Raw genomic sequence first — 12,833 nt, forward strand, 5'->3', positions numbered from 1 at the left:
TCAGACTCTGTAGAGTAGCCCTTTAGTCAAACAACCTAGGAAAGTAGGTCATATTGAAGCTTTAACATAATCCTGTAATAGGGGAAGAATGAAAAGATCCTCACAGCCCAACACCCTGTCTTGGAGCAGAAATTCCAGGTCACTGTGATTTTATGAGCCTTTCACTTTCCCACTTTCAAAGTCCAGAATTTCTTTCTTTCTTTATGATGAATTAAACGAATTAAATTTGGCTTGAGAGTTTCTGTGAGGTTCATAATACCCTGTCAGGTAAATAGTGACACGCTAGCGGCCCTGGGGACTTCCCTGAACAGCCTCTGTAAGATGGTGATCTCCTTACAAACCCCAGGGACAGGTCGCTCTTGACCCTAGAGCACACAGTCCTGCTTACCTGTACCTGGGACGTTTCATCCAAAAGCCCTAGGAACCCATCAGCCTTCACCTCTGGACTTAGAACCAGTATCACTTACGAAGCTTGAGAGGGAGCCGAGAGGTGGGTTTTCATCCTGCTTTGTGACTTCAGTCAGACCCTGGAGTTTTTCTGGAATTCTGTCTGCTGTGTAAACGAGAGTCACAATGGCATCTGTGGTGACAGAATGTCACAATGGCCCAGCATTTCAGCACCCCCTTCAGCCTAGGACGTGATCCTGGAGACCCGGGATCAAGTCCCACGTCGGGCTCTCTGCATGGAGCCTGCTTCTCCCTCTGCCTGTGTCTCTGTCTCTGCCTCTCTCTCTCTCTCTCTCTCTCTCATAAATAAAATCTTTTTTTTTTAATAAATAAAATCTTTAAAAAAAAATGTCACAATGACATCTGTGGTGAGCCAAGAATGTGTCCCACAGACCTCCAATTACAGAAAGTAAAACTGACCAAAGGCCGTGTGAAATCTATGGGCATGTTTATGCTGAGGCGAGACTTCCCTCAGACTCCTTCTAGCTAGTTCCTGAGCACAGCAGGGGTGCTAAGGCAGACCCATTCCTGGGAGACTTGGAGCTTGTCCCGTGGGCTTCTTTGGCTTAGGGACGCCGAACCTTCCTTGGAGCGCAGCGTGGTCAGGACCACTTCTCCCAGCCTTGCTCCCCTCTCTCCTCCACTCAGACTCTGGCTCACATCATGGTCTGACAGCTCTCGCAGCCTTCCCCGTCCGCTTCCCATTTTCTGTCACAAATGTTTGCTCTCCTAAAACCCTTGCACTTTTCCTTCCATCTTGGTGCCTGCGTCTCAGAGGACCTAGAGTAAGCCACCATGCTGCCCACCTCCCAGAGGTGCCAAGAGACACCCAAGAGCAGAAAGCTTTCAACACATGTAAAAGCCTCTTGCCACAAATGTTTCTAGATGTCCCCTTGGCAAAACATTTGTAATGTTTTTCCCCTGAAAAAAAAATATTTGCGGACTGAGCTGGGTGGGGGATACCCGGCTGGCAACTTCTGTGGCAGATGCTCCTGGGCCAGACCCTACAGGTCCCCATAACTTCACAGCTGACTCTGTTCTCTAGAGCAGAGCATGGAGCAAGAAATAGCAGGATCCCAAGAATTAGGAGATGAAGTCCTAGCCCTGCTGTTCCCCCCTTTGCATCAGATTTTTGCTATGGCCTGAATATTTGAAATTCATATGCTGAAAACCTAACGCCCAAGATGATGGTATTAGGAGGTAGGGACTTTGAGAGATAATGAATGAGATCATGAGAGTGTACCCATCATGAATTGGATTAGTGTTCTAAAAGAGGCCCCAGAGAGCACATTGCCCCATCTGCCATGTAAGGATACAAAAAAGTGACCCAGAAGAGGCCCCATGCCCCATCATGCTGGCACCCTGAGCTCCAGAACTGGAAGAAATAAATTTCTGTTGTTTAGGGCAGGCCCGGTGGCTTAGCGGTTTAGCGCTGCCTTCAGCCTGGGGTGTGATCCCGCAGACCTGGGATAGAGTCCCACGTCAGGCTCCCTGCATGGAGCCTGCTTCTCTCTCTACCTATGTCTCTCTGCCTCTCTGTCTCTGTGTCTCTCATAAATAAATAAATAAATAAATATAAATAAATAAACCTTAAAAAAAATTCTGTTGTTTGTAAGCAAGCCAGCCTATGGCATTTTGTTATAGCAGCCTGAACAGACTAAGATCTTCATCTTGATTCCTCCTCCTCTTTGGGCTCCTTATATGTATGACAAGGATTAAACTAGATTTGTGGCTTTCAAACAGGGCTCGTGGGAAATTTGGCAGACGTGCTTCAGTGGTGAGGGGTTTCCTGGTTTAGCTAAGGTGCTTCAGCTTCAGCTTGTTTGATATTGGGTTCCAACATAAGATGCAATGACAGGGTTCTCACACCAAAGTTACATACAAAGTGAAATGCCCAGTCCAGGCAGCAGGTACTCCTGCACTGGAATCTACCCAGTTGGGATGCTGGCAGTGATTAGAGGAGGGGGGGGCACATGATGGTTGTGGCTGTCAGGAGGGGGCAGGAGAAGACCTAGATACTGGAAGGTTCCATCAGGCACAGGGAGCAAGGGTGGCCTTGTATAGCTGAAGAATCATGGGGAATGGGCTTGGAGATCTCAGAGCATCCAGGGCTTCAAATACCAGACCAAGGAGCCCAGACTTTCTCTTGTCTGCAAGTGAGGAAAAGAGAAAGCAGCCTTCGGCCCTCTCTGAGCAAACATTTGCCAAGTGCCCGCTGTGGGCAGGATCCCACAGCAGAGGTGCGGCAAACAAAGTCCCACCTGGAGCAGGAGGCCCCATGGCCCCAAGCTGTGTGCCCCTCAATCATTCAACAAACATTCACTGATGTGGCCAGCCTGAGCTAACCTCAAAGATCCCCTCCTCTTGGTATTCATGCCCTTAGGATAGTCAAAGTTGGAGGGCCCATACTGGATAGGATTGACCCATCTCAGAGAAATGACATACTAGAATTACATAATAAATGAAGATGTTAGAGAAAGGAGTGTGACTTTTGAAATTGGGTCACAAAGGACATTGTGGCTCTTTGCTTTTTTTCTCACTCACTTTGATAGAGGCCAACTACCACCATGTCATGAAGACACTCAAGATGCCCTGTGGAAAGGCCCATGTGGCAAGGAACCGAGGCCTCCTGCCAACAGCCATGTGTATGACCCATCTCTTGGAAGTGGACCTTCCAGCCCCAGTCAAGCCTTCCTACGACTACAGCTGTGGGTGACATCCAGAACTATTCCACTAGGCCACTCCCAAATACCTAATGCACAGGAACTGTGAGATACTCATGCATGTTGCTTTAAGCTGTAATATTGGGAATAGTTTGTTACCCCAAATCTATACAACTATACAACTGCTGGTAACTCTGTGTTGTGCCCAAATCTATACAAATCTATACAACTGCTGGTACTCTGTGTTGTGCCCACAACACTGTCCCCATTGTCCTCTGGACCTATTCTACCTCTTCCCTGATCTCGCTACCTCCAGTCAATTTCCCCTCCATGTCGGACCCAGACCAAACTAAAGGGCCACTATCAAGAAACATTTATTGAACATCATGGCTCGCCTGCTCAAAATCTCCCATGGCTCTCCACTGTGTTTTGTGTTCTTTCCAGGAAGTATTGGCAAATGAGCAGGGGCAGTTCGATGGTGGAGCTTCTGGCATCCCTGAGCTGATTTGGGAACAGAGCAGAGAGCAAGAAGAGTCCTTGTTTGCTCTGGCCCCTGGAATGACAATCCAAGGGCCCCCTGGGGAGGTAGGGAGGGGCCCCTTCACAGCTGGGGCTAAAACAAGGCAGGAGCTTTGTTCTGAATCCACAGTGGCAGGATGCCCAGCACAGACCCAGCCTCCCCAGCTTCCTCCAAAGCCAGGCAAGAGGGTGAGAGCTGGGGCATCCCTCCCACTGTGCTCTTAGAGCAAGTCCTGGGGGGCTCTCAATGTGGATGGAAGGCTGGGTAGGAGGGAAGTGGCTAGTATGAAAAGTTTTTGGGGGAAGCCGAGGAACCCCTTGGGGTTTCTGTTGTTAGTCTGCTGACATTTCTTGAGGACCTATTAGGTTTCAGGCACTATTGCTAAGCACTTGCCATACGTTAGCCCACTGCAGTTCCCCAGAGCTAGACAGGGTTAGGTTCTCTACTGCTGTGCCCACTGAACACACAGAGGCACAGGAGGAGAAGGCCCTTGCCTGGGGTCACACAGCTTAGACATGCCGGGGGTTTGAACCCAGGTCCGACTCCCTGTTCTTGACTAGTATTCTCTTCCGCCCACTCTACCCATGCCAGGTACTGTGCTGGTGTTGGTGAGACAGCGGTGAGCAGGACAGCTGCCTTGACCCTTCCAGAGCCCGGTCTGGCTCTGGTCGACTAGTTCTGACAATGGGATGTGCTCAGCGCCCCGCCTGAAGTGTGGGGAGCTGGGGTGACCTTTCGCTGCAATTCTCAAGTCAGCTTCGCTTGGAGCAGAGCAGTGGTAAGGGTAGGAAAGAGCTTCCCAAGGAAAGTGACGTCTGTTATCCTGAAGAGGCTTCCCAGCAAGGACTGGGTACAAAGATTGAGGCTCGGAGAGGCAGAGTGACTTGCCTGAGACAACTAGTAAAAGGCAGAGCCTTAAGAGGCAGTGGCCTGGGTGGGAATCACTTGCTAAGCCCTTCCCACCAGGGATTCCAGCAATGCCCACTCCTGGTGACGCTGTGGCACCAAGAGAGGCCAAACAGGTCACACTGTGAGAAAGGATATAAGCCCAGCCCAGAGGGAATCTCCTCAATACTGGATAACGCTAAGTCTCGTGACAAGCCAGCACCCAGGTCAAGCATGACTCCAATTCACCCTGACCTCCCCTACAACCACCAAGGGCTGGCTTTGATCGGACAGGGCTTGGGGGCAGTGGGGCAGGCTCACCCTTCAGCCAAGCATTCCATGGGGGCCCAGGAACCAGGACGCAGGTGCAAGAGGGAGGCTCCTGCTATGACAATGAGCTCCCTTGAAAGAGAAAGGGTCCTGAGTACTAGTGAGGCTCTGCACCCAGAGACATCTAATCTGTCCTGTCTGGCCAGGCCTCAGAGTAGAGGTTGGAAATGCCCAGGCTGCACAGGGACAGGGCTGGGCCAGCGGCATCTCTGAGTCACAGGCAGGGTGGGTAGTGAGTGACTCAGCCTGAGCCCACTTCCCCTCTGAAAGGCCAGCCTGGGTGGAGACCAGGGCCAGGAAACCCTGCGCCTGTCCTTCCTGGGCCGGGTGCCTGAAGGAAGGTGCTGAGGATGGAAGGTGGAGCCCGAGGAGAAGAGAAGCAAGATAGGAACCAGGTGAGGCCGCAGGGGCCAGATCTTGAGGGTCCTGTGGTCTGGGGCAGGAAGTTCTGTTTTGTCCCCAGAGCAGTATAGAGCCCCAGAAGCTGTGTGTTTTAGAAAGAGAATTCCAGAGCTGTGTGGAAGGTGGAGTGGAGAAGCCAGAGCAGAGCAGGGAGGAAGCCACCGCCACCATGCAGAAAATGAGCAATGGCAGCCCAGCCAGGGGAGGGACTTTAGAGAAGGGGACCCAGACAGGGCATGATGGGCAAGGGAGGATGTCCTTGTTTCTGGGGGAGCAGCTAGCGGCCAGGGGGCCCTGAGCTCTCCCTGTATTTCCTTGGCTGTAACTCTGAGGAATGACACTGGTATACAAGCAAAAATAGTTTATTTGAGGATGGAAGACCCAAAATTGGGGGGCCCAAGGGTGAGGCTACAGCAGCTGCCTGGAGTTGGCACAGATGACCCCACTCCCCAGGGGATCCCAGCAACAAAGAAGCCCTTCCTGGGGCCCCCTAGCTACCTCCCCCACTTCCTGGAGGGATTGTGCAATCGCCAAGAATCATCGTCGTCATCAGAACATGGTGAGGTTTTCAAAGTTTGGCCAGCAATTTTTGTAGTAGTAGTTGATGCTAATCATAATAATCAGTCCGACAAGCACAGTGATTGTGCCAGGTCTGGACCCACCATCCAGTGGTGAGTGAGGTCTGTGAGGAGAGGCAGGCAGGGACAGGAAGTGGTTCTCTCTGGGAGGCAGAGCCTCCAAGGTGGCCTTTCCAGAAGGCCCCTCTCTCTCCCTTGGCTCCAGTGGCTGCCGGCTCTCTACTTTTCCCATGGCCACTGGCCAACGTTGGATTCAGGCTAGGGTCCGTCCCAGGGAACCCAGGTGTTCCCCTAGGTCTCAAAGACCTTTGCCAGTCTGGTCCCTCCGCCAGGGGTGCCAGCGGGCAGCCCAGGAGGCCACGAACTCGCAGTTGTGGTAAAGGAACATTCCTGAAAGGGTGAGTGCAATGCCCACGTAGCTGAGAGCACTGAGGCGGCTGCCAAATAGGAGTCGGGACAGGACGAGGTTGCCCACGACAGTGAGGTTGCCCAGGACGTGGACGGTGAGGGCGGAGGTGAGAGCCAGCAGAGAGAAGCTGGCCAAATTGTAGAGCACGGACAGGAGGCAGCTGAGCAGGATGCAGGCCCAGAGGTGGGAGTTGGTAGGAGTGGGTGGGGGTGCCACTCCAGCCTCCAGCACCAGGGCCGCACCCGCCAGCAGGCAGAAGCTGGGCAGCGAGGTGGCGTACAGCAGGGTCACCGCGTCCAGCCTCTCCTCCTGCAACAGGGCACCTGCAACCAGGACAGCAGCCATCAGCACCCAGAGGGAGACAACCCCCCCAACCTGGCCGACCCGGCATGGGCTCCGGGGCCCAGCACCCAGGAAGCCTGCCTCAACTCCTCAGCAGAATTACTGGCTCCTGCTCCATAACACGAAGGTCAAGACTCCTGTCACATCACCTGGACTGTGACCTGTACTTAACCTCTGTATCACCTGCTACGTTGGGTGAGAACACCTAATACGTAGCATTGTTGTAAATATTAAAATAGATGACACTTAGAAAGCCTCTATAAGGTGAGTGCTCTCTAAATGTAAAAAGGTAAATAAAGGGCATCCCCGGTGGCTCAGCGGTTTAATGCCCCTGCAGCCCAGGGCATGATCCTGGAAACCCGGGATCGAGTCCCACGTCAGGCTCCCTGCATGGAGCCTGCTTCTCCCTCTGCTTGTGTCTCTGCCTCTCCCTATCTGTATCTCTCATGAATAAATAAATAAAATCTTAAAAAAAAAAGGTAAATAAATAAGCCGGTTATCATCCACTTCAAACCACCTTCCACATGCTGAAATAGTCATCTGCTTGTGATAGCCAAATGATCAATAAACACAAAAGTTGTTCCCCACCACCCCCCCAAAGTCTTCGGGGGCTCCCCAGGCCCTGGAGAAAAATCTCTTTGGTTCTTAACCAGCTTGGAAGGCCCTGTGCCAAGTGACCCTAACCCACCTTTCTTGGTCTCAGGCCTTACTCACCCACCCGCTACCCCACCCTGCAGCTCCCACCACCATAGGGCAGACAGACCAGCAGAAGGTCAGCTCTGCCAGTTACTAGAAGAAAAAAAAAAGTTTTATAATAATAAATTGGAGTCAAATGGCAGGTTCATTCTTAGCTTCATTCACTTATGACCCCTGGGATGATGGGAGAACAAGAAAGTCATTGTTTGCACTTGGCTGTCACTCACTGTTTATAACTGATCTGCAGCATCTTTTGCTACTAACATGAAGGCTTGTCAAGATGAATCCAGGACTAAGAGGAAGCCTTTTAGTTTTGCATGGAAAGAGGATCCTACCAGCTTGCAGATGTGTGTGTGTGTGTGTGTGTGTGCGTGTGTGTGTGTGTGCGTGCTTAGACATATTATGACACAGCTGTTCACAAAGGAAGCAATGCCCATCTTCAAAGTCAGACAGCGCTCCAGTGAAAAGATAGTATCTGCACCCTGGTGATGCTGTTTTGGGGCCCTCTCCAAGCTTTAGTGGAGAGAGATGAGTAATTGATCCAGGCCCCCTCCCAGGGCTCTTGGAGCCTCTGTGCATTTTCTGACACACGATTTCCAAAGAGCCACAGGGGTGCTTACTCATAGGCCAGGAAAGGAAAACCGTATTTCTCTCTCGGTTTCATTTTGATGTTTTGGCTTTGTTCTCTAGGCAACAGTCCCTCTAGCTCAAGCATTTCTAGAAATGAACAGATAATTGGAATGCCTCCTGCTCGTTCACTCCAAATTTAGCACTATTACAAGCAGCATGTGGCTTATACATTAGAGGTCCCATCACGGGAAGGTGTTTAGGTGAATTTCGCCCACCGTGAGGCAGCCAGGCAGGAGGGTCCTAACCTCCCCACCACCCCCAGCCCCTTCTGCACAGTCTGCATCCCACCCAGCCCTCTGCCTCCCCTTCTGGCCCTCCAGGGAAAGAGCAGTGATCCTCTGCCACAGGCCACTTACTCCATTTCCTGTCCCCCTAATGATCCCTCCCCTGCCAGCCCCACCAAACCCTCTAGTTCAACCTCTCCTCCTCTAAGGGCAATTTTGTTTCAGCATCTGAAAGCACCCAGGCTTCTGCCCCTACAGACAAAGGTTCTCTAGACCCTCTGTTCCGCTGGCTGCTGGCTTGTTCCATCTTTCTTTGCTCCCGCACTAGCTGTTAATATCACGCATGTCAGCCTGTGTCCTCATGTGTGACAACACCCCCCGCCACAGGAGGGTGCAAGGTGCTGAGCTCAGGGCCTGGTGCCCAGTGGCAACCGCTCACCACGGCAGCTGTCATGATCCTCCCTGCCGCTCCTGCTGGCTGACATCCGTGCCCTAGCAAGGCCTGCTTCCCACTCCCAGAATGCCCTCTCCTCTGGTCTCCCCAGGAAGAAGAAACCGCCCACCCCGCCCCCATACCTGTGCCCACCTTGATTCTAGAACTTTTCTCCCACCAGTGTAGTCTCTGCCTCTGAGTGCATCTCACCACCAGACTGAGAGCTCAGACAGGGATCAGGTCAGGCTGCTCTCGGATGCAGGTGAGTAAAGCTGAAAGCAAGTTCAGCAAGCTGGCACCTCACTTCCCACGCTTTCTGTGAGTGTAGCCCCACCATGGGCCTGCAAGTGGCCCAGGTGGGAAAGAAGCTACTGGTCCTGCCCTCGGCTGCCTGGGTAATCCTCTTCCTGGACTCTCATCCCTACCCCCTTGAGTCTGCTCTCAGGAAAGGAGCTGGTACCTGCCGTTTACACTCTAGTCTGAAAATGCACCCCTGGAAGTAGAAACCTCCTCTTATCAAAACCCCATCTCACTTCCTGGCTCCAGTCTGTTCCTCCCCATCTCTGCCAGGCTCCCATCTTGGCTGGTGAGGCATCCAGCCTCCTAAGCTCCCTCCTTAGCATCCATGGCATCCATGTAGCCTAACAAGCTTGCCATCAGAGCCGTTAATAACCCAACCACTTAAGGGAGTACCTGCCTGTGCCAGGCTTCAGGCCAGGTGCTGGGGACGTGGAGAGGCCGAAAGCCATTCATGCCCTCTCAGAGCTCCTATCTGGTGGGATGCAGATAGGTAACCAAGTGGCTACAATACAGGACATTCAGAGCTGTGATGGGAAGCAGAGGGTGCAGTAGGAGACTGGAGGAAGCACCCAACCCACCTCAAGGGCCAGGTGCTTGACACTTGGGAGAGAAGGAGGTAGCTGGCAGAAGCCAAGAAAGAGACCAACACCAGGCACCTCCTGTGCCTGAGGCCTGGGTGAGAAGCAGGCGTGCTGTAGGCCTGGAGGCTGTGACCCTGCCTGGGGTGGGGGGTGGGGGGCAAGAGGTCAGGTTTCCCACTGCCGACTTAGGCCCAGAGCTCTGGCCCAAGCTCAGCCACCAGCTCTCATGTAACTGGCAAAAATAGAACAGAGCTTTGGTCCTGTCTCAGGGCCCAGGAGGACGGGGACAGGGCCTCTGAGTCCTGGCTCTGAGGATGCCAGGACAGGCCTGAGCTCTAACTTCCACCTTCCCTTTCCTGCAGGCTGCCCCCAACCCCAGCCTAGCATCCTTAGAGCCCCTCCTCCTCCCAGGCCTGGGTCACAGATCTCAGAGCTGGAAGGGAGAGAGAGCAAGAGGCCCCTGGAACTCCATCAACTCCAAACCTCCTCCTCTGAACACACACAGGGAGACTAAGGCCCAGATAAGACCCAAGGTTGACCAGCAAGTATGAGCAAAGGCGTGGCTGGATCCCAGGCCTCTCCATACCAACTGGGCACCCTGCCCTCTCCCACATCTCCCTTAGGTTGAGGCGAGGGGAGTGGGGGCACTGTGACTCAGATGCCCCTTGGTAAGACAGAGAGGAAGGCATCTTCTACCCTCAGTGATTTAGCAGGGTCTCAACCTGGAGCTTCCACATCACCTTCTGCCCAGAGCCCCCTTGTCTCATTTCTTTAGAGGTCAGGTGGGGCAAATTCATGAACTCTAGGTCTCAGTTCCTTGGACCATCAAATGAGAATGAAGGTTGTGGTTGCCATGGCAATTCAAGGTCAACACCCAGCATAGGGCCTGTTACACTGCAGCTCCCAGTAAATATCAGCCCTTCTCCAGACTTAACCAAACCCTTCACCTTCCAAATCCCAGCTCAAGGTCCCTCCCTCTTTCTCTCTCTTGGGTTCCCATGATCTGGTGTTCCTGTGGGTCCAGAGCCTTACACCACGTCACATGGACAGCATGGAGTCTGACTGCCTGGGTTCAGGTCTTGCCTCTGCTGCTCAAGGCCACATGACCTAGGGCAAGTCTCTCTACCTGTCAATGGGGACAGTATAGTTACTTCCTTCATCAGAGCAGTATAGAGATGCAACAAGATAAGCGATTTGACAAAACATGAGACAGAGATCAATGGCAACTACTAAATATTGGTTGGGGTCTAGAGCCTAAGTTTGGGGCCCGGAATTCTCTGCCCTTTCTGAGCCTCCATTTCTGCCTCTTCCAAAGTCATGGACCTCCATTTCTTCATTTAGAAAATGGGATAATAGCCATACTCTTCACAGGGACATCCAGGCCACACGCCTACCCCAATCCCCACATTCTCAGCCAGTGACCCAGGCACTCACTCTGCTGAATGGACTTGAGGCCACGGAGGCAGGTAGCAGCCAGCAGGAAGCCACAGCCAGCAGGAGGTGTCCGGAGCTCCCCAGCCAGGCTGCAGGCAGCCCCCAGACAGAGTGGACCCATGGCGGCAAATTGTAGCGGGTGGTGGCGACGGCCGAGCAGCAAGGCTGACAGGGCCAGTGTGATCAGTGGTGTGGTAGTGGTGGCCAGCTGTGCCAGGTCCAGGGGCACCGTGCTCAGGCCCACGTTACCACAGGCCATCGAGGTGCCGAAGGTGAGGCTGAGCAGCAGCACTTGGCGGCGAGTACGGCTGGGCATGGGGCGCTGTGCCCCCCAGTGGCATGCCAATGCTGCTGCCAGCATGTGCAGTGCTGAGAGCAGCAGGGGCCGACCGAAGCCATGCACGGTGAAGATCCACTTGTTGAGGCTCGACATGCTGGCTCCCGCTAGCAGCCATACCAGTGCTGCCACTGCCACCCGGGCCCGGCCAGGCTGCCCAAGGGTCCGGGGGGTGTCAGGGGGCCACTCAGGGGACCCAGCCACCCGAGCACCACTAGCCACTGCCACTGCCTCGGCTGAGGTCATCCTGCCGTCATGGTGCTCCAGCGGGCAGCGACACATCCGTACCAGCGGGTCTGGGGCAGGAGGACGGCTCCCCAGTGACCAGCTCTGGGCCACCAGAGTCCCCCTGTGGGCCAGGCAGGCGGATCCCAGTTCCCCAGATCCTGGGCCCCGCCTCAGACAGGTGAGGGCACTGCTTCTGTGGCAGGCCTGTGCCAGCCAAGGTCCAGGAGATACGCCGTGTCCCTGGTTCAGCCAGGGCAGAACCCAGGCCACGCTGCTGGGGTGCTGGGCTCTCCGGGGCTCAAGCCTGGCCTAGGAGGCTGCGGGCACCTCTGCCCAGTCCCAGATGAAGTCCCCACTCTCCTTCCCGCTTTTAAGCCCCTCCAAGATGAGATGGAGTCTTCGTTCCTTTTTCTCTTCGGTCCAGACCCCGCGACCTACTGCTTGCTTCGGCCGGGCCCAGGCCTGGCAGGGCGATCGGGGCACCAGCTCCCGGGGTGTCCGGCGGTGTCCGGTGGTCGCGGCTCGGCCGTGCGCTCAGGCCCGGCGCCAGCTGACACCCCGCCCCGCGCTCGGCCGGTGCCAGGCGGCGAGCTGGGCTCGGCTAGGTTCCGGCGGGGCCTGCGCTCCGGCTGCGGCTCCGGCTCGGGCTCCCGGGCGCTCCGGCTCGCGGCGGCGCGGGCGGCGGCTGCGGCTGCGGCTGCGGCTCCGGCTCCGGCTCGTGCAGCAGCTCCCGCCAGGCTGCAGCCCCCCCGACCCGGCGGGCGAGGCCCCGCGCTCTGAGGCCCCGCCTCCGCCGCCGCCGCCCGCGCCGCACCCGGAAAGTTGAGCGGAGCCCCCAGCGCCGCCCCCGGCCGGGCCCCGCCCCCGGAGCCCGAGGGATGTCTCGCCCCGCCCCGCGCCGCCCGCTCCCAGCCGCTCCTCCACCCGCCCCGCAGGGCCTCCCCCAGCCGACCCCCCGGCGCAGCCCCGCTGCCTGTCCCCGCTGCCCCCAGTGCGGGATCAGCCCCTCTACACCCCGCGCCAAGGCAAGCCCCCCATGGAGACCAACACAGGGCGGGGACAATGAGGTGGCCTTGTGAGGGAACCCAATAAAAGCCCCAGCTACAAGAGACTGCATCTTCAAGGACCCCCACCCAGGGGCCCTCCCTCATCCCAGGACCAATCTTGGGGTCGCCCGATCTCTGGCCACAGCGATTCCCTGGGACCTCAGCATGTGGAGGAGTTGGAGCACCGGGCCCCTTAAGGCCCCTCCATAGCCCTTCCCTATTCCCAGCACTTCCTCCCTCTCCCAGCCCAGGGCCAGCCCCCTCTAGCCAGGCACCGAGAAACTGAATCACCAAGGCCACCCACATTTGTGGAAGTGGGGTACCAGCCAGCATCTATCCCTGGCCAGC

At 55.3% G+C, this 12,833-nt stretch overlaps 1 protein-coding gene across 1 annotated transcript; it reads right to left on the reverse strand.

The window, feature by feature from the left end:
* Positions 1 to 5,593: 5,593 nt before the first annotated feature.
* On the reverse strand, positions 5,594 to 12,115 carry SLC35E4 (solute carrier family 35 member E4). Its single transcript, XM_055322864.1, has 2 exons — positions 10,875 to 12,115; positions 5,594 to 6,557 (listed from the first exon to the last, which is right to left on the reverse strand). The coding sequence occupies exons 1-2, from the start codon at positions 11,491 to 11,493 to the stop codon at positions 6,124 to 6,126; spliced, it is 1,053 nt and encodes a 350-aa protein (XP_055178839.1). The 5' UTR covers positions 11,494 to 12,115; the 3' UTR covers positions 5,594 to 6,123.
* Positions 12,116 to 12,833: the final 718 nt, after the last annotated feature.

This window comes from Nyctereutes procyonoides, unplaced genomic scaffold (genome assembly GCF_905146905.1).
Source record: "Nyctereutes procyonoides isolate TBG_1078 unplaced genomic scaffold, NYPRO_anot_genome, whole genome shotgun sequence".
Taxonomy (NCBI): domain Eukaryota; kingdom Metazoa; phylum Chordata; class Mammalia; order Carnivora; family Canidae; genus Nyctereutes; species Nyctereutes procyonoides.

Bases quoted from the DNA above. Each gene is read 5' to 3' on its own strand.
- SLC35E4 (XM_055322864.1), bottom strand. From the start codon at position 11,493: ATGTGTCGCTGCCCGCTGGAGCACCATGACGGCAGGATGACCTCAGCC. The intron at 6,558-10,874 runs GTGAGTGCCTGG...TCCTGGTTGCAG, and splicing joins CCTCAAGTCCATTCAGCAGA to GTGCCCTGTTGCAGGAGGAG.